We start from the raw sequence: 22,509 nt of genomic DNA on the forward strand, positions 1-22,509 counted from the left end.
AATTTTAAAATAAAAGTTAGTACCTTTTTTTCTGATGCTTTACTAACTTCATCTTTTAGACTTAAATCATTAGTAGATCCTAGAGGAGCCAGTTGCAGAAAATATAGATTGTAGTTCAGCACCATCCTGGAAAGAAAAATATTTATGTTCTTCACCTAAAAGTTTTTATGGTAAACTAAGTGGAAGTCAGAAAAGAGTTGAGAACCTGCTCTGTGTTACTGAGAATAAAAAAATGTATATATAACTATTATACAAAATTGCTGTTAAATACAACTCACCCATAGTTGTGCATTGAAATAATTATCATTATGACTATGTATCAGAGCTTCTGGCTTTCTCATTCTTTATTCATTTATTCAACAACCATGTGACAAACACTGGAATTACAGGATGAAGACTGAGATAATCCACTTCTTGGCAATGTTACACTATTATATAACCTGAAAAAACAAACAGGTAATTTTCACACAGAGTAATAGATATCATGACAGATTTAAAATAGGGCACTACTGGAACACACAGATGGGACATCCAAGTTTTGGGTCAATATTGTAGACTTTTTGGTGGAGGAGATATGCAGGTTGATACCAGAAGGACAACAAAAACATATGTCAGATAGAAGGCAGGAGCAAATGCCAAGAGCTGGAGTTGGGAAAGATCACTGTGAAATTCTATGTAGTCTCGTTGGCTGGATGCTAGAGGTGGAGTACTAGTAAGTGGTGAGAAAAATCTCAGTAACTTGACAACAACCAAATTGACTTGGGCATTTTTTATTGTATTCCAATAAATGTAGAACATTTACTGAAGATGAAAGTCAACCAATGACAACGTCAAAGACTGAAGATTTAAAATGTCACCAGTCACATGACTGCTTGCGAACTATAACTGCTTGGCTATGCATTACAAGATGAGTCTTAGGTCTGTTGACCTTAAATCACAACCATAACCCTGAGAAGAGAATGACGCCCTTGTTTTCTCAAAACAACTGCAGTGTGTAGGCTAAAAGTTCCATAGGGATGGCAGAGAGTTAGAGCCAAAAACAGATACGTTGACTACTTGAGAGTTTTCTAAAGATATGGAACATGACAAATTAATGAGGCATAAATATACTCTTTTTTTTTTATTATACTTTAAGTTCTAGGGTACATGTGCACAATGTGCAGGTTTGTTACATATGTATACATGTGCCATGTTGGTGTGCTGCACCCATTAACTCGTCATTTACATCAGGTATATCTCCTAATGCTATCCCTCCCCGCTCCCCTCTCCCCACAGTAGGACATAGTGTGTGATGTTCCCCTTCCTGTGTCCAAGTGATCCCATTGTTCAGTTCCCACCTATGAGTGAGGACATGCGGTATTTGGTTTTCTGTTCTTGCGACAGTTTGCTGAGAATCATAAATATACTCTTAATTATAAGCATGTGCTTATATCTTTCATTAAATGTGTATACAAAAATAATTAACATACTATCTATTAAACAAACAATAGCCAACTGATGTACTTATCAATTAAGCAAACTGTAAATAGCCATTTCCTATTTATAGTTTATTTTAGAAGCCAATTAATAAATCTGAATTGAACTAATACATCTTGCAATGTACCTTCTCCTGCTCTAGTGGTATTTTCTGCCACTCCTGCTACATTTTAAATAAGTCAAATATTATTTATAATGTTTAATTTTAAGAAGAGAAATTATCCTGACAATGATGTATCACTTACAGAATTGTGCCCTTTAATATTTTCAGAGACTATACTGAACATGAGAATTGCTTAAATAGAAAAACACAATCATATAAATAACCTAGAATTCTTACTTATTTTAGATTTAGATAATAGAGATTATACATGTGTAGTGCTGTTTAATCTGAGAAAAAAATTACAAATAATATTGTTTTATGAGTTTTTCTCTTACTACTACAGAGGTTAGAGAATTTAAGTCATATTTTGCAATGAATGCATTTCTTTCTAATTCTTAGCAAAACTCTGTCCTTTATAAAAGTTCAGTTTTTTCACTTCAATAGATTTTTCCTTAAATTAACGTCCCATTCTCCCCCTTCAGAAAATTTACATTTTAATATATGTTATATGTTATCAACTTTTCAGCACAGAACCTTAAATACACAAGCGAAGAAAGTGGTACTAGCATAATGTCATGAGAAAATTGGACTGGCAAGAGAATAAGTAAGAATATCATGTGATCTATGTTATGATTAATATTTCTTTATATGAACACATAGATTTCAGAAAATTTGTTTGAAAAAAGAATATAGGTTAGAACCAGTTTTCAAAGTTAGTTTGATTTATACCTTTCTAGAATTAGAAAGAAGGAAAGTATTAAATAGCTGCATATTTATAACACTGATGCCTTTTCAGAAATTAGTATCAGTTTTAAGAATCATTTAATTATAGTTTTCTATTTAATGATGAAATGTGTGGGAGTATTTCAAGCTCCATTGCAAGTGTTTCCATCTGGAGTGTTCTTCTTTACATCTTTTGTATAAGAGGTATTCTCTCGCCGTATGCCAACAAGGTCTGAAATTGTGTACTGTACATACTGGACACTTTAACACCAATGATAATATGATACTTAAAGCCTTCACCATTTTCATACAAACATGTTTTCTCATATTTTGAGAGACTGTACTTCATAACATATCTGTGACTATAATGTTAGACACTCCTGGTAAATTTAATGATGTGACAATACACATCACTAGAGAGGTCTTGTAAAGGAAATAACTCAACACCAGATAAAGGAAGGAGGCTGTACTGGAAGAATATTATATTACCATTAATAAACAGTATGAAAATGTACATTTTCATGTGACTTCAACTAAAAAACTACTAAGGCAATGCTATTATCTTTTCCCCAAAAAGTTCTTGTTCTAATATTTAATTCCTGTGTGTAATAGATTACATTACTTCTTTACATCCTGTTTATATTTTTATAATACATAAATTTGATTCGGTAAAAATCAAACATGTTTCTCAACAGATTGTCTAATTTTGTACTGAAGAAATATGAACTCCGTAGGGAATATTTTAATTTAACAAACTTAAGTGAGGCCATTTTTTACCCTCCTAACTCTCAAAAAATAAATGGTAGAAGGAGCTGCCTCTCTTGCAGTGCTGAAGTGGCCTCTCCCTACATAAAGTATCTTCCAGCCTTTCACTGACCTTTGAACCCTCTACCCCACAGAGAACTGCCGAGGGTGACTTCCTTTGAGAAAGAGATACCAGGTCAGACGCGAATGCTCAGAGAGAAAAGGGACAAATCCAAAACATGGGGAGGAAGCTTCTCTATGAGGGCATCCAGAAGCTTAGGGAAAGGGTGTCAGATATTCATGGCTCCACCTCTATTGTTATTATTATTATTGGCTGTTGAAAGAGTTGGGTGGTTTTACGCATATTTTCAAGTATAAACTGTTCAATGTTACATTAGTTTTTGTAAGTCCCTTTCAATTTTGTTATTTCTTTCCTATTAAATCCACACATTTCTCATATTTCTCTTAATCGAAATTCAGAATTATTATTTCCAATCAAGCAACCTCATACAGTACCTGGCACAAATTATGGAAGGCAAAAGGAGATAAAAGAGTCTTCATGACATCAATCACTGTTCTATTCAGTGACAAAAGGGTGTTGGTGATGGCTTTGAAGTATGTGTAGCTTATGAGATATTAAACATTGCCAGAGGAAATACAGAAGCTTAATAAACTGCTAACCTAATTTTATGAATAATACTAAATCAAAAGTTGTATTAGCTCCTTATAGGGTTAAATACTACACTGACACTTTTTTTCTTTATAAATAGAAGGTGAGAAAATTATACATGGGAGAAAAAAATGTATCTACAATTTCTAGCAAATTAGCAAGGCTCTCGCATAAACAATAGTTTTTAAATGATGTCCCATAGAAATCTAAGATACTACAGAGGACATAGCAGTATTAAGGGATAATGAAGTCACAGCTTCAGAGCCTCCATCCTTTCTTTAGCAAGTTAGCTCTTCTTGTACCTGTTCTGTTTTATATAATATGGTTGCATCTAACTTTTTTTTAAAAAACGTTCTGTTCTTCAAAAAAATTTCAAGCTATGAAAGTCACTGATTAAGTCAAACTCCTTCATTTTACAAAAGAGGCAACACAAACTCAGAGCACTTATGCCTCACCATAGGTCACAAAGCCAATTAGCTCCAGGCCAGAAATGGGCTTTAGGTCTTCCGTCTGAGACTGGCATTTGATGCCAGTGATTTCCTACATATTTAGGAGAAATGTATAGATTTAAAAATGTAACTCAGAGAAAATGTGTGCATATGGTAAAACTGTCTTGTAGCTCAATCATGTTTAGGTGCAATAGGTTAAAAAGTAGCTGTCCAGCTAAATAGTGAATTCTAAAATTATGAATACAAAGTAAGCAATAGAAATTAATATTGTAACATCTGTGAGTGACAGTCAACATAATCAATTTGTAAAACACAAGTTTGTTAAACTCCAAAAAAAAAAAAAAAAAAAAAGGAAAAAAGGAAAAAAAGGAACTCAAAGGAGAAAAACTTTATCAAGCCAGGTGATATTGAGAAAATTCTTTCTTAGAGAAACTATTAATATTCTCCAAATAGGACTTGGCTTACCAAAATCAATTAATAAATGAATTATCCATGTTCTGGGTCATTTTTAGCAAAATTGAAGACACAAAACAGATTTCTCTTCACCATCTCGCATACTTCTATCTAACCTCTTGTCATTAATTGGTACATACAAAGAAAGATCTGAACTTAATTCCAAGGATAACTTAAACCCATGCACAAATAATTGGTGAGCCTTCATTTCCCTGGCTTCAAGTTTCCATGTGAGGGCTCATGCTCTCTCTACTTTCCTCTTGGGAGGAGGGAAGATTTTTGTAATGGGTAAATTTGGGCAAAGCACATTGAGTGTATTTGTTTGGCTTTCAGTCTCTTTGCAAACATGTGTCTGCCTACAGTGACATGAGTTTGGATTGGCTGTCATCTCTGCAGGAAGCTGCCTGCTTCTGTGGCGGTGTCAAGTATCTCTTTCTTTCACTTGCAACTGTGTGTAAGAGCCTAGTCTGAGAAGAAATGTTCAGAAGCTCACTGTGGCTGCACATCTGAGCCACATCTTCCCATTAGTTGTCATAAGTCAGCAATAAAGCTGGTATGTTGATGTCTATCCATCTGATTCCTATGTTCTGAACTCAGAGAAAAAATAGGAGCATCATTTGCAGCCTACCCCACCACAGCCCCACCAAGATGGCTACATAATACTTGTAAAAATGTTTCCTACTTCCTTGACTTTGTAACTTTATATTCCTCAACACAACCCCCGTGTTAACAAGAGAAAGGGCTGGAAGAAAGATTGTAAATAAAGAAATAGAGTGAAATCAGGCCGGGCGCAGTGGCCTGTAATCCCAGCACTTTGGGAGGCCGAAGTGTGAGGATCATGAGGTCAGGAAATCGAGACCATCCTGTCTAACACGGTGAACTCCCATCTCTACTAAAAATACAAAAAATTAGCCAAGTGTGGTGGCAGGCGACTGTAGCCCCAGCTACTTGGGAGGCTGAGGCAGGAGAATGGTGTGAACCTGGGAGGTGGAGCTTGCTGTGAGCCGAGATCACGCCACTGCACTCCAGCCTGGGTGACAGAGCAAGATTCTGTCTCAAAAAAAAAAAACAAAATAAATAAATAAATAAACAAATAAAGAAATATAGTGAAATCAATCACAATAGTAAAGCCCAACAAATACAATGTTCACTATTTCAACAACAACTTAGTGACAGGCTACTATTACATTGTACTTGATATTATAAGTTTAAAAATACTGCTGTATTGTCTTTTTGAGACCAATTTGATAAATACATATACATCACACACATACTTTTCCATAATTAATATATTTTCAAGTAACCATGTTTTTAAATTAAAATATACTATCATTCTGTATTATAAGAAGCACTCAAGTTTTATGACAGTAATTATGCACTCCCATGTAGCATAATCAAGTAAGTTTGCACATTTAAACCACTGCAATTCAAGATCAAAATATCAATAATGTCTGAAGGCAATTACACTTGCTAGTTTGTGAGTATTAAATACATGCACTGTGTCACAGAGAAAGAAAATGGGGAACACTTCATTGACCAAAGAGCTGATAGATTAAGCATAGATCCACACATATATTTAAGGTGCAACTCAACATTCTGTGGAAAATGTGCAACTCAACATTCTGATATGACAGTGTTCCATCATGTGACACAAAGTTCCACCATGTGGCACAATGTTCCACCATGCAACACAATGTTCCACCATGCAACACAATGTTCCACCATTTAAAAAGCTACAGTCTTAGGAATATGGTTTTAGCTTGGACATATCTATATAACTATATTCAGAAAAGAAGTTGCTAAACTGAATGAACACTTGAGAAATAGAAAAGTTACTTAAATAAATTATTAGAAACTTTTTGAGTCAGTAATGTACTGGAAGTCCAAATCCAATCAATGTAGAAATGAGTCTTCCTCTCTCAAACATTTAAAAAACATGTACCAAGTGACTACTGGGTGTCATACACTGTCTTAGACACACAGGTACTATACAACTTTCAAACCTAAAAAAAACCTTTAAACCAGCTAAGTCTTATCTTTCATTAATGTGGTATAAAGTGAAGATTTCAGTTATCACAAAAACATTCTATGTGCAAAAGGATCCAATGACTGATGTATTTTTGAAGCTAATTTTAATTTTTGAATTTTACAATATAATTTTTTAAAGAACCAATAAAATTATAAAATTCCTTCCCATATATGGAACAAAGCATCTCAGAATTTAAATAAAAACAAAGTAAATGTTTGGAAAAAGTATACATAGTTATATCTATGATGGCTATAATAGTGTTAAATGGTAAGGCTAAACTTAATGTGTTGGTGACAGGTGCAAGAACTGGCAAAAGATATCAAGATAGAGAACACTGGCTTTGACATCCAGCACAACTTCAATCACATGCAACAGAAATGATACACAATCAGTTTCTTTATAGTTTAAAAAAACGGCATAAGAAAGAAATTCAAATTAACAATATTCCAAAATATCACAACCTTGTAAATAAAGAAGAAAAATACATTCAATATCCATGCGATTTTAACATATTTTATGTTAGATTTAGATATTTTAACATTTTATTTTCTAGCATTATACCCAAAAATGTCTAAATGTCTTCTTGTTTGTAATACTCCCTCCAAAAACCTACCTTTTGTATTATTTTAGATAATCTGTACCAACTCTCATAGTATTATTAGATGTTTTCCTAGAAGAAATAATTAAATTTTAGCAACTCTAGTAGGCACCTTCTTTCTGTATCTCTAAGAGTTTTGTAAACAATTACACAAGAACTTTTTCAGGTCATTCTAAAGAAGTTATGAAAACATGTCACTGAATCTTCATAGAACTATTAAGTCAAACACGATTTGGCAAACCAAACGCCCACAAAGAAACCCTGCACTCTTTGGAACTACTAATGAAGTTTAAGATGAACTGTCTTTCAACATATTTGGAAATACTAAAAATAAATAGCACTTTACCCCCTAAAAACTAAGAGAAAATATTTTCTCAAAAATCTTTGCTTGCACTACATTTGTATTTATACATGCTTTCATTATCTTGTGAAATAATACATGAGCTGATTATTCTGGAAAAAACAGATAAGAAAATTTCATACGTGCATCATGATTAAACTTCACAGTAGTATTTAACATTCTTCCTCTTTTTGTACCCAGAAGTGCAGTTTTATGACCCTGAAGCACTTAGATCCTGATATCACTCTTTTTTCAGAAAAATAAAACTAAGCTATCAAAATAATTAAAAGCTAGCTAGGATCATCTAATTTATGTATTAAAACAATCATTTAATTGTTCCCCTTTATTTGGCAGCAATGCTGTCTGAGAAAGTTTAGATTTACTCCTCTAGAATTTTTTAGAATATGAAGCCAGGTAAAGAAAAAACATTTCATTTAACATAAGCATACACTACTTTTCTCTGCATTAAAGAGACTGTGAAATCACCATAAAAACTATAAGCCAATGTGCATTGATTGAAATGGATATTTCAGTGACAGTGATACACATTGAAAACTAGTTGCTACCTATTTATTTTAGTTCAAAAACTTGTGGGTTTTTTAATAATTTATTTTGTTTTTGTTTTTTTTCCTCAACAGGGACTCACTAAGTTGCCCAGGCTGGAGGGCATTGGCTATTCATAGCTGTGATTATGATACACTACAGCCTGTAAATCTTGGGCTCAAGTGATTATTTTGCCTACTCAGCCTCCTAAGTAGCTAGGATGACTGCACACAGTTTTAAAATTTCTCCCCCAGTCAAAAAATGGAGTATCTATCTATCTATAACCAATGCTTTAATTTATATATCTTGTCATTGCTGGCATCATTTTGGGATCTCCAGAAATGGATTCTCACTATGAATAAAATCACCTGGTTGGATTGTAAGATGTCTGCTACATCATCAAGGTAGATAGGAACCCTGCACAGCTTTATGGAATTCTGGGTAGAAAGAAGATAATGGTTTATGTGTGGTTGTAGTTGCTATTAAAAGACTCAATATCATTGCCATATTAGTCATCAGTAATTCAAGTGATAGACATAAGTGAACATCATTTTAAAAATTTAAAGAGGTGAACGATTTAGCTATTTTCAAGCTATTGTAAAACTGCACAGCAATAACAGAGAGTTTACAAAAACTGAGAAAAATGTGATGTAGGTATAGTGGCAATTAAAGACCCAGTCTTGTGTAAAAAATTATAAGACTTTTAACTTAAAAACAAAACAAAAATGAATCCTTTAAGTGTTCCATGTTTATTTACTTCATAAATGTATTTATTTTAGATTACTTTAAATAATGAACATCTACATGTGATTAACTGTTTGGATGTCAAACATTCACTTCTGATTGGGGTATAAAACTTGAGATGGTACAGGAAAACATTAAAAGTGTTATGAACAACAGTTAAACTCAAACCAATCAGAAAGTAAGTCAAAACATCTCAAAGTATATATTTAGTAACTAGGGAATAATATTCACTTTCTAAAATATAACTTAAATGCAGTTTTTAAAGCAATTCAAAACGTGTTACTTAAGTTTATTGAATGAAGTTAACAAATGGATATTTCATAAAAATGAGAGCTCCAGGGACTTTTAGTAAAATTTCTGTTTTCTTTCTTTGTTAACACAGGTAATGTTTGACCATTATTTAACACACGAGTCAATTAACTCAGTATTTCACCTACTTAAAAACAAGAATCGCATCAGAAACCTGAAAACCAAAGGAAGAAAGATAATATAACTAACCTTGAACAAGTAGTTCTTCGCACTGTTATTTTATGTCGTAGGCTTCAGGAAGAAATCATGAATTTTTCTTCTAAAATAAGTATTCTGTCGACTCAAACTATCGATAAGATTTCCAACACAAGGTAACTCTAGGACTGGCCTCCTAGCATAAGTTGTGAATAAAGATCTGGTCTGTTGTTTCTCCAAAAGAAGTTTCTTACTGGTCTCTGCTTGTCTCTCATGAGTTCTATGAAGATTGCAAAAGAAAAAAGCTTAGTATTTTATTTTTTCCTACATAATTAGAAAAGGACTTGTATTTAAAAAGAAAACCCTTCTAGAAGAATAAATAACATTTCCCATTAAACCATGCTTTAACAATGAAGACGTGTGACAGCATGCCTAATGTATGCAATTATAGGTTTTAAATTGTTCTTAAAAAGTACATATATATTTTAGGAGAATTTCTAACAAAAAGTTTTTTTTTTTGCCTGCCATGACTAATTCACTATGTAGAAATATATCAAAACATCATGTTGTATTTCTTAAATACATACAATTAAGAAACTAAAACTAAAAAAGCTATAAATATGTGTTTATTAAACCAGGTTAAAGATTTTAAAAAATTATCCCTCAAATATATTTTCAGGCATTTGATTTAACATTTCTTGTACATTTTCACGCATTATTTGGGATCAATTAAGCATTTGACACTGAGAAGTAATTCACACAAACAACTCCTAGGGGAGACAAAGATAGCTGAATGGGAGATCAAAAAGAACTAAAACAGCTTCAAAGGCAATTAGCTATTAACATTGTGACCAAGGCATCGGAGGTGGGGCCTGTGCCTTCTGTCTTCCACACACACCCTCAGGCTAACAAAAGTGTTATTTTTAACCATTTTGTGAATTATACATCCCTTAATCTTTGTATTAGTAATTCCCCATTTCATAAGGATGTTTTTATAAAGAATGAGAAAACTATACAGGGTGTTTTCTCAGGGTGCTGTCTAATGATAATTCCCAAGATCACTATCAAAGTTAATTTACCAACTGCCAGAAAGTGAAATGTAGTAGTAATTGTACTTGACCATTTTGGTCTCAATTTTAATCCTCCAAACAATAGTTAAACTTATTAGTATTTCTATTTGGGGACATGCTGAAGAGCCATTTAATGACAATACTACTGTCTGAATTAAATGCTTCAAAAATACTTAGCTGAAAGACTAATAGATCAGGTTGACTAGATGTGAATCTGAAGTGGAAAAAAAGCCATATAAAACCAACAAATGTGGAGAGACATAAACGCTCCCAGACAAACATTTGAAAGCTCAGTTCATTTACTAACATCATGTTTCCATAATTATATTATCTAGTTAACTTTCACTTCCCACTGATGTTGTGAACCTGTCTCACTAAAAATTAAACTTTTGAGGTAAATTAATGAGCTTATTTTCTATAATTATATTTTGACGGACTAGTTCATTTGACAACAAATCCCTAAATTTTAATTCCTCTAAATAGAGGTGTTTATATTTTTCTAATTCTGTTTTATTAAAGTCTTCTACAGTTTTCATTTTGGAGAGTTCGGATTCCAGATCTTTAACTATCAGCTCCATCTTATTTATTGAAACAATACCATGCTCTCTTAAGTGCTATAGGTTTCCTTGAGTTTCTGCTTGTGTTTAAACAAATTAAAAGTACGGTAACAAACAATTTAATTGGACATTTAAAAATAACTAAAAGAGTATAATTAATTTGTTTGTAACACATTGGATAAAAGCTTGAGGTGACAAATACCCCATTTACCCTAATGTGATTATTATGCATCTCATGCCTGTATTAAAATGTCTCATGTAACCCATACACACACATATATATATATGTACACAGACACCTACTGTGTAGCCACAAAAATTAAAATTAAAAAGAAAACAAATCAAAAGGGTATATTTTAAAGTAATTATAAGCATCATAATTATTGTATATTTGTTTCCTTTTGTTTTAAGTCAGTGATTCAGAAAGCAATTTTAAATACGTGAAAGAGAAGCTGAAGCTTAAAATACTTATCAGCAATATTTACTAAATTGATAATAGCTAATACCTAGATAGGATAATGAGTTCTGGTGTTCTGTGGCATTGTAGGGTGAATACAGTTAGCTATAATTTATGGTATATGCTTTCAAAAAGCTAGAAAAGAGGATTGGAAATGTTCCCAACAGAAACAAATAATAAATGTTTGAGGTATTGAACATACTAGTTATCCTGATTTGAGCATTACACATTGTATACATATACAGAGGAGATATCACTGTTACTTTATATCCCATAAACATGTATGTACATGTCAACTAAAAATATAAAAAAAATTCATCTCATTAAAAAAATAATAATACGGGCCAAACTTAGTGACTTACAGCTAATTAATAGTATGTGGCCTGACCATCCTCACTCAAAACAGGGGAAGGGGGTACCAAGGGCAAGCAGTTTGAGATAGAGAGCCTTTTCTAAGCTAATGTTGCAAATCTCATGGTGTAACTCTTACCATGTTCCATTTATTCAAAGCAAGTTCCATTTATGAATGCCTAGAAGCTCCAATGTAGGTGATCTGGCTGCCTGCCACAGCCAACGTTCCAGGCAATGGCCAGCATTAACAACAAGACTTACACAGCTGAGCAAACCTTCAGATTATTGTACTTTCCCAGTCTTTGAGCTGTCCCCAGGAAAGATAAGAGGAACAGTGACAAGCTGTCCTAGCCAAGCTTCTCCCAAATGGCAGATTTATTAATACAACAAATGTTGTTTTAACCCACTAAATTGTGGGTGATTGTTAGGAAACAATAAAAATAAAAATTGATTTAAAAAATTACAATAGAAAACTTAGTAGGAACTAGTCACCTTTAAAGTATGATCTAATAGAGGCTGATATTAATTTTTTCATGTCAAACTATGCTAATGAGAAGCAGTAGAAAAGTAGAAGACAGACAGACATAAAAGCTACTGAGGAGAAAGATTTCCTAAAATTCCTTTTAATTAAAAATTCTTATTACTAGGCAAGTGTGCTTCTTTAGGATTTCCACTCAAGTTAGGAAATCAGTAAGACAGGGAAGCAAAGAGGCAAGTTTTGAAGTGCAACAGCTGGAAAACTAAAAATATTTGGTTTAACAATCAAAATCAGACATTATCTGATTTCACGGAAGTAAAATCTTAAGAAAGCTAAGCAGCAGAGTAATGAAGTAATCAATCTGGCATTCATTATTCATTTTCCTTTCCTCAATGAGAAAATAAAGAGAACATTATAGAATCATTTTTAATTATCTCAGAAGTAAAATAAATGTAGTGGGTTTTGAATGTTAATAAATTAAATACAATTTACCCTTCACTGTACTTCAAGTTTGTCTATACGAAGAAGTTAAGATCATTTAATCTTCATGCTGTACCACAATCCTTCTTCATAACATACAAAAAAATTAGCTTTGATATTTTGAAATTTAAACAACTAATTTCACTATTGTCTCTTATAAATTGCCTGAACATAACCTATTTTTTAGTGCTGAACTTCCGAAACTTTTTATTTGAATAGGATAAAATATTTATTCCAAAAAAAGTATGAAGCTATAAAATATAGCTGTGCATCTTGATCTGTTTAAGCAGAGGGAGGTAGTTACAGAGAATTGTGATTTCTGAGAATGCAGGAACTGTACCAAGAAAAGATCATCCCAGGTGTTATACGTAAGAATCAGGTGCCAGGTCAAAAGAGGATCTACCTGTGAACTGCAAGATGATGAATTAGCTCCATTTCCAATGAGAAAAGCTTATAGCCTGGACTGATTCTTCTCCTCCCAGGATGGATAACATCTACAGATGACTGTGCAAATTACAATGAGTTAATAAAACCTAATGCATGAAATAGTAGACTGTCAGAAGATGATGTGACCAAGATTTGATGGAAATGGGACTCGAGAGAGACATTCAATGAGAGACTAAAGGTTTGAATAGAGAAACAAAGGAAAGGACTCTTGTCTCTGTAAGCTTTACTTCCCATCATGTCATGGAGTCAGCAAGGAATAAGCTGGCCATGGAATCTTTCAAGAAACAAAAAGCAAAGATGTTTCTCTATATTGAACTTTTATTATGCATGATAATATATAGCTGGTGATATGCAAAATGATTGAAAAAGAGTTCTCATATAAGTTGATTTGGTACTGGCATAGGAATAGAGAGATCAATGTTTTAGAATTTAGAATCCAAAAATAGACCTGCACATGTATGGTCAATTGATTTTCAACCAGGATAACAAAATTACTATATGAGAAAAGAATAGCATTTTCAACAAATGGTTCTGGGACAAATGGATATCCATATGCAAAAGAATAAAGTTGGCGTCCCAGCAAATACTGTATTTAAAATTTATCTGAAAATAAAATAGCTAAATTTAAGAGCTAAAACTACAAGTTTCTTTGAAGAAAAGACAGGAATAAATCTTTGTGACTATATTTGGCAGTAGCTTCTTAGATATAACAACTCAAAATATGGATTAACATTATAATTTAAAGCTGTGGTGCTTGAAAATATACTAACAGTAAAGTAAAAAGGCAAGACACTGAGTAGGAGAAAATATTTGAAAACTGTATTTCTCTTAGAAAACTTATATCTAGGATATATAAAGAACACTTACCATTCAGAAAGAAAAAGATGACCCAATTAGAAAATGGGCAAAGGAAAGAAATATACATTACTCCAAAAAAGATATACACATGGCTAAGATGCACATTAAAACAAGATTAAAATTATTAGTCATTAGGGAATGCAAATCAAAGCCATAGAGGGGTGCCACTTCCCACCACTAGCATGGAATCATCCCTGGTAAAAATGTGGAGAAGTTAGAACCCTCATACTGCTCATGAAAAATGGTATAGCCTGTGAGTATTGGCCCCCACTCTCTTCTTGACACATGCACACGTATGCTTATTGCGGCACTATTCACAATAGCAAAGACTTGGAATCAACCCAAATGTCCATCTGTGACAGACTGGAATAAGAAAATGTGGCACATATACACCATGGAATACTATGCAGCCATAAAAAAGGATGAGTTTGCGTCCTTTCTACGTAGGGACATGGATGCAGCTGGAAACCATCATTCTTAGCAAACTATCACAAGAACAGAAAACCAAACACCGCATGTTCTCACTCATAGGTGGGAACTGAACAAGGAGATCACTTGGACTCGGGAAGGGGAACATCACACACTGGGGCCTATCATGGGGAGGGGGGAGGAGGGAGGAATTGCACTGGGGAGTTATACATGATATAAATGATGAATTGATGGGTGCTGACAAGTTGATGCGTGCAGCACACCAACATGGCATAAGTATACATATGTAACAAACCTGCACGTTATGCACATGTACCCTAGAACTTAAAGTATAATAAAAAAATTAAAAAAAAAATGGTATAGCTGCTTTGGAAAATGTACAGGCATAAAGTTAAACATAGACTACCAAATGACTCTTCAATTCCACCCGTAAGTATACACCCAAGAGACATGAAAACATATGCAAACACAAAAACTTATACATAAAAGTGCAAGGCAGCATTGTTAATAATAATAGCCCCAAATGGAAACAACCTAAAGATCTATCAACTGATGTGTGGGTAGATAAAATGTTTGTTATATCTAAACAATGAAATATACTCAGCAATAAGAAGAAATGAAGTGCCGATACTTGCTACAACAGAGGACCCTGAAAATGTTATGCTAAGTGAAAGAATCCAGTCACAAAAGGCCACATACTGTGATTTGAACAAGATAAAGCTTCCTGAACAGGCAAATACATACAAACAAAGTAGATCGGTGGTTCCCTAGAACTGAGCAAGGAATGGGAAACCTGTGGGTGACAAAAATGTAGAATTTCTTTTAAGAGTGATAAAAATATTCCAGAATAGATTGTGTTGATGATTGTATAACTCTGTGAAAATACTAAAAGCCACTGAACCGTGCACTTTCAAAGAGTGAATTGCATGGCATGTTAATTATACCTCAATAAAATTGTTACCAGGAAAATCGCTTTGATACTAGTGACTTGAAGTCGTCATAGGATGGTGTACTGCTTGCTTTTATATCATTGGCCAGGGTTTAAGACACAGAATGAGCAGTATGCCCATCTTATAGAAAAAGAATACATTAAATATGTATTCTTTCCATTAGAATCAAGTCCATAAAATTAAAAAACAAATCTCTTTCACTTCTCAAAGCACTGACAGATTTTTATTTCCCCAAAGTATTTGGGTACTTCTTTTGGTCCCAAAATGTACTTGATGTGTTAGCTTATTCATCTGAATATCCATTTCAAGTAGACCAGTTTTAAAATCTCCATGGAAATTAAGCTTTCCATTTTCACATTCCTTTAACTTCTTTTCTGTCATTTCCAAAAGCTCCTTATATCTGCAGGCATGTACAGAATGACTAAATCAAAATGTTCCAGACTAATATTTAATAATTTCTTAAACAAACGTGTTCTAACCTACGAAGAAACAAATCAATAAATTATGACCCTCTCTCCTTTGTTTCAATGTAACACAGTTTGAAAACATTCTAACAAAATTTAACTTTATGTAAGTAATATGAAGAAAATTTTACAACATATATGACAGATAAAGGATTGATATTATAACCATATATAGAGTTTTTATAAATAAACTATTAATATTTATTTTAGTATTTGGTTGGGGGAAAAGTAATCATGATTTTTGAACCACAATTACTTTTGTACCAACCTAATATGTTAATATAAAATACTAACCTATTATTAAATACAAGTTTTCACTCAGAGATGAGCATCAAAGGGGAAAAGCATATTTATATGTGAATGTTTGCAAAAGACACAAAAATACATTTTTGATACATTTTGACCACAGTCTATAGGAAGAAAAGAATACACACACACAAATTATCACAAAAATTATTCAAAGTAGAATAGAAAGAAAAGAAAACAGTCTGAGTTGAGGAGGGAAAAGGAAATGAGAGACCATGTGAAGACTTAACGACAGTTGTAGGAAGAGATCTAAAGATCTTTGCTAGAACAGTGCTAACAAAGTGAAAGGCATCCAAAACCATGCAGAGAAAGATGAGAGAAAAATATTAATTTGAATCAGAGAACAAATTAAAGTTCTCAGCAAATAGAAAAGCAGCCATGTTGGGGGCTTCAAAGGCACTGAGGAAAATTCTGTTTTTAATCTCGGTGGCAGAAACATAATTACTCATTTCACTTTTTTAGGTAATACATATTTTTATTATAACATATATATACATATATGTGTATATATACACATATGTGTGTGTGTGTATCAAAAACAGCAGAAGTTTAGTGATATATACACATAACTCACATATGCATGGGAGGTACCAGTAGAAAATAAGTAAATACGGCCGGGCGCAGTGGCTCAAGCCTGTAATCCCAGCACTTTGGGAGGCCGAGACGGGCGGATCACGAGGTCAGGAGATCGAGACCATCCTGGCTAACATGGTGAAACCCCGTCTCTACTAAAAAAATACAAAAAAAACTAGCCAGGCGAGGTGGTGGGCGCCTGTAGTCCCAGCTACTCGGGAGGCTGAGGCAGGAGAATGGCATAAACTCAGGAGGCGGAGCTTGCAGTGAGCTGAGATCCGGCCACTGCACTCCAGCCCGGGTGACAGAGTGAGACTTCGTCTTAAAAAAAAACGAAAATAAGTAAATATCCATAATATATTTAAAAACTAAACAGAATCAAAGAGACTGAAATAAAAGTTAATCGAGATAATTTTTGATGATGTTTAAAAACAACAAGGGCAGATTTTCAGATATTAAAGAACAGCAGATATGCACATTACCACCAGGAAGATTACCAAATACAAACATATCTTCAGAAATAAAAATTCAAAGTAGATAATGAAGAGAGCAGTTGACATTATATGCCAAAGGCATTGTCATTATTGTTTTCAAAATCATTAAAGAATAAGAGGGTGATATTTAGGTATTCAAAAAAAGTTGCAGTTTATGCGGCATCTCTGATAAAGCATTAAGACTGCATAATTTGTTTAATTATAAAAATGCAGATATAGGTAAAACTTGTATCTCAATTTTAATAAATATATTGAAATTATAGTTAATATATATTTTTAAAGTTCTAAAATATTGAAACCTTATCATTTCTTTTCCTAATTCATTTTTTTCTTTATTTCCCAATCCAAATTATGCTCCAGAGATTGCATTAAGTCACAGTACATTCATTTAATTCTCTTTTCTATCTCCAGTCTTTTAAAGAAGTTAAATTATTATCAAAACTCTAGAGACACTCTTCTTTCCTAAAAATATTATTTTTCTTGGGTTCATGAGTTATATATGTGTAAACCATTTTATAACATGTAGTTATATACTTTATTCTGATAATGACAGATTGAAACATAACATAACCTTTTTTAAAACAACCCAAAATGATTTATACTTTCATTAGTATCATTTGCAGAATTTAAACTGCCAAAATTTATTTGGTAAAAAAGTTTTTATGCATAAAATACTAAATGCTAACAATAAGTGAAAAAATAAGTAGTTATATTTATATTTTGGTGCCAAAGATGACCTCAAAGCATTGTCATCAATAGTTCATAATACTCCAGGTTTGTTCATTCAGATGAAAGAAAGATAATTTTTTGAAAGCTCTCATTTGGTCCCCACAACATTTCTGATTCTTACCTAACTTCAGGATAAGGTAACTATGCTCATTCTCTGTAAGCATTCTTTTATGGTTTTTTGATTTTTCTTTTTTTTATTAACCATTTTTCTCTAGATAAAGTTTATGTGTTTTCTATGTTTCTCATTCTCAATATTGTCAACTTATAATGCATTTATCAAGATGTAACGCCATTGCAAACTGAGGAGACCTTGTACTGCGGGTTGAAAATCCCTACTCTAAAATCTGAAGCTTCAAAATCTGAAACTTTTAAAATGCACACATAATTTTTCTCAACAGTCAGAAACAATTTGAGTATTGACTAGAACAATTCTCCTCTATTAGAGTGGTTTCTGTTTTATATTTATTGATTGAAATATATTTCAAATAAAACTATTATGTCAATGTCTAAAAAATAAATTATCAGTATAATACATTTAATTGTGTTTTAACAACTGGTAAGATAGAATATTTTCAATTTATACAATAACAAGTAGCCTGTATGTCAGATATAATCCTCTGCTTAGGCAAATTTATAATAAGACATGATTATGTCTCATGAAAAAATAAAGCAATGTACAATTGAAAGTTAAATTGTTCTGCATCAACTAGAAAACACATCCTGAAGCATAAGGTCAATGAGAGTCAGAATAGTCAGAGAAAGCTTCATGAAAATGGAAAATGTGTCCACCAAGTCTGAATGAAGGAGGACAGATGAACAAAAACTGAAAATGGAAGAACAGCATGAGGAAGGCAGAGAGATAAGGAAATCGGCCCAATTTAGTAAATACAAAATCCAGTGGCAGAGAAATAAAAACATAGGTCCACACAATAACTTGTAAGTGAATGCTTATAGCAGCATTATTCATAATAGCCAAAAAGAGACGCAGCCTAAAGATCTATCAACTGGTGAATGAATAGCTGCTGTAGCCATGCAATAGAGTATTATTGGACAGTAAATAAAAATGAAATACTGACATGTACTACAAAATAGATGAACCTTAAAAACACTACGCTAAGTAAGAGAAGCTGCTCATTAAACACTACAAATTGTATGATTCCATTTCTATGAAATGTTCAGAACGGGAAAATCTATAAAGACAAAAATTAGATGATGGTTGCCTAGGACTGGGGAAGGTGGAGAAACATAGGAGTGAATGGTGGGGATGACTAAGACATGCGAAGTTTCTCTTTAGGGTGATGACAATGTTCTGAAAATGATTGTGGTGATGGTTATACAACATTGTGAATATATTAAGAGACATTGAGTTGTACAATTTAAATGTGTGAACTGTATGATACATGAATTTTTTCCCAATAAAGTTCCTTTTTAAACATCCAATGGCAGTATCAAGATAATTTCCTTTATTTTCTATTTTGAATATGCCTACTACACATGATCTAAATATGTATATGTTTATACAATATAATTAAAAAGAAAAAATAAAAGAATTGCCTAGCTATTCAAATACTGTGTTTATTAACCTAAACATTTGCATTTTGGAGAGTAGTATAATGTCCTTGGCATCCATTCACAAAAGTGGAGCTAAGAAATAAGATAATTTTCTGGAATATTCCATTACACATTCTTCTCTGATTAAATATGGCTTGCCTCACCATGGCAACATAAATCACTGAAAAATACTGTTTATCTGAAGAATAGTCTCTCAACTTGTGGTATAAACAATGTATAATTCTTACTCTTCTTAAGTGTAAATATTATGAAAAAATATGTAATTATAAGAAAAACATTGCAGAATGACAGCCACAGTTTTTAAAATAAGCACATTATAAATAGAATTGTAATCAAACTAATTATAATGAACATATAAAAGAAGTCTTCCCATGGAAATTAGTATCATAAAACAATTTATATTATTTAACCAGCTATAGATTCACTGTTGGCATGTTACATTTAATACATACTTGACTTTTGACTTGAAATCATTTCTTCATTAAATCCTATATCTCATCTTTGAGATTAATGTGTTAATGTGATGTAAGTTCTAGTGAAGTCTCAGACACACACTGTTTATTGAGATCAGCCAATTGTTTTTGAAGTTGTCTCACAATGACTTGACAAGACATATTTGTTATTGATTTTGTAAATCATCTTATCAAATTAACAATATTTAAAAAAATCCCCAAATATATTGATTCAGCTTATTTTCTTCATTTGTACACATTGCTGCTTATTACTGAATCCACTCAAGGACAAAAGAAGGTGTTATCTTCCTGCCAAACTGGTAGTCTCTTACTAGACACCAGATTCATCCCACTAGTCATTTGTCCCCTAATGAATCTGTAATGCTTCACAACCTACTGAAGTCTCAAAAAAAAAAAAAAAAAAAAAAAGTTGGGGCAGGACTAGTGTTGGCAAATTCTACACAGTGGAATGCTTTCCTTCTTCTGTATTAGAAGCACAAATCAACATCAAAGTTCCTCACATATTCAATCACCTGCTGAAATTTTTCCAATAGATTTCTATCTCAGAATAAAATTATTTTTATTTTAAAGCCTTTAGAGACCCTAGGTAACCTGCTCTCCACATCTCTCCTGACCTCAGCTGCTATGTTTCTCTTCTCTACTTTCTTCGCTTATTTTGTACTATACATGAACGCTGCCATCCCACATGAATTGTAAAATGGGGATCCAATGCAAAGCTAATAAATCACAGATAGCTACAATGACCTTTCTCTGGGACATGATAGTCTTTGAGCCTTGAAATAGAAATTATGAGCAAATTATTTGTAACAATATTCAAAATAAGTTATAAATACTAGTGGGGTGATTAAATCAAATTTGATATTGTAAAATTCACTACATTTGTCCTAAGGTATGATTTAATAAAATGCAGATGTCTTTAAAAAATTGAGAGGTTATAACAATACATAATTTGAGATTCAAATATGTTCAGATTTAAGTCAAACTGACATAAATGAAAATAAAATTATATCAACTAAAATATACAGAAAGCTACTGAAAAAAAGTATTATTACAAGATGCAGAAATGTACACTTCAAAATATACTTCAAATACACTTCAGTTCCTCTGGAAAATTTATAATTAATTGTCAAAGTAGACTGCTGAACTGAATCTTAATTTCAAAATACTAATTGCTGATATGGGCATTCCCATTTATCTGCTTCAATGTGGTCATAAAATGTGGCCACAAAGAGACATTAAAACCGTTATTTCAACAGTAAAAACCAATGTCATTAATGTTCATCTATTAAAAATCTTAAAATTTCATCAGTGACACAATGTCTTTACTCAAAGTGTAACGTCTCTCTCAGCTTTAACTTTCATTTGGTGGAGATGAGGCATGTTTCTAAGCTGACATAGTAAGTATATTTATCATCTATTTTTGTATATATATATACATATATATATTTTTTTTTTTCAACTAGATTCAGCATTTAACCAACGCCAAATATGCTTTAAATTTTCTTTCAGGAAGGTTGACAAGTATTTATATTTTTTGATACTTACTTCTCTTTCTTCTTTCTCTTTTTCATATTTATATATACGGTCTTTTAAATGGTTACTGTAATTAAATACCTCCTCATTTTTCTTTTTTAGGAGATGATGTTGCATTTTCCTCTTAAGAAGCTGAATATTAATTGTTATCTTGCTTTTGTTATCAGCTTTCTTATGTGCATAAACTAATTGCTGTCGAAGCCACATATTTTTGCTTTGTAGCTGAAATAATTTCTGTTCCAGAGACTCCTGCTGTTCATTGTGTATGTTCACATTATCTTGTTCATTTTGATACCTGTGTTCAGCTTTCTTCATTTGATATTGTGTTTCATCTCGCTCTCTTTGTGCATGTTCTGAAACCAATGTATTTTCCCTCAGAGCATCTCTTGCATAATTGAAATTAGTTTTTACGCTTTTGGATTTCCTTTGAGCTTCAGAAAGTGGTTGATGGAGCACCTCATTGTTATATATTGTATTATTCACATCAACATTGATTTTGCCTTGCAAACAAGCATCTCCTGCCATGTGGAAAGCAAGTCCTTGGCTTTTTCTTGATGTCACAATTTGATCACGGTCTTGTACAGCAGAAGCCAGTCTAGGATGGCATGATTCAATTTCTCTCTCCAGTATTTCTTTGTCTTGTTTTTCCTTTAATTTAGAAGTGAGCATTGTGTTCTCAGCCATCAGAACTTTAAGCTGCCCACTATATTGAGATGCCCTTTTTGTTAATGTTTTCTCTTTTAGTTTTAGAGTCATTTGAAGTTCAGCATTCTTTTCTTTTAAAATCTTAATGTCCTTAAAGTATTTATTTTCCTTCTCCTGGTGTTGGTGTTTTAGTTTGGCTATTTCCAGTTTTAGCATGGCAATTTCCTTTTTCAACATGCAATTTTCATGTAAGAGAGCATTTTCATTTTCCTGAGTGTGAGAAACCTAAATAAAACAAAATAAACTTTTAGCTAGCAGTCAAAATGG

The 22,509-nt window shown here is 32.6% G+C and overlaps 1 protein-coding gene across 1 annotated transcript in view; it reads right to left on the minus strand.

Moving 5' to 3' along the window:
* Positions 1-400: 400 nt before the first annotated feature.
* Positions 401-22,509, minus strand: part of LOC104671823 (ankyrin repeat domain-containing protein 30A) — a 134,128-nt gene continuing 112,019 nt past the window's right edge. The window contains 3 exon segments of the mRNA XM_030941288.1: positions 401-440; positions 9,371-9,596; positions 21,550-22,467. Coding sequence (XP_030797148.1) covers positions 9,588-9,596; positions 21,550-22,467 — 927 coding nt within the window. The 3' untranslated portion in view covers positions 401-440; positions 9,371-9,587.

Source organism: Rhinopithecus roxellana, chromosome 11 (assembly GCF_007565055.1).
Source record: "Rhinopithecus roxellana isolate Shanxi Qingling chromosome 11, ASM756505v1, whole genome shotgun sequence".
NCBI lineage: Eukaryota > Metazoa > Chordata > Mammalia > Primates > Cercopithecidae > Rhinopithecus > Rhinopithecus roxellana.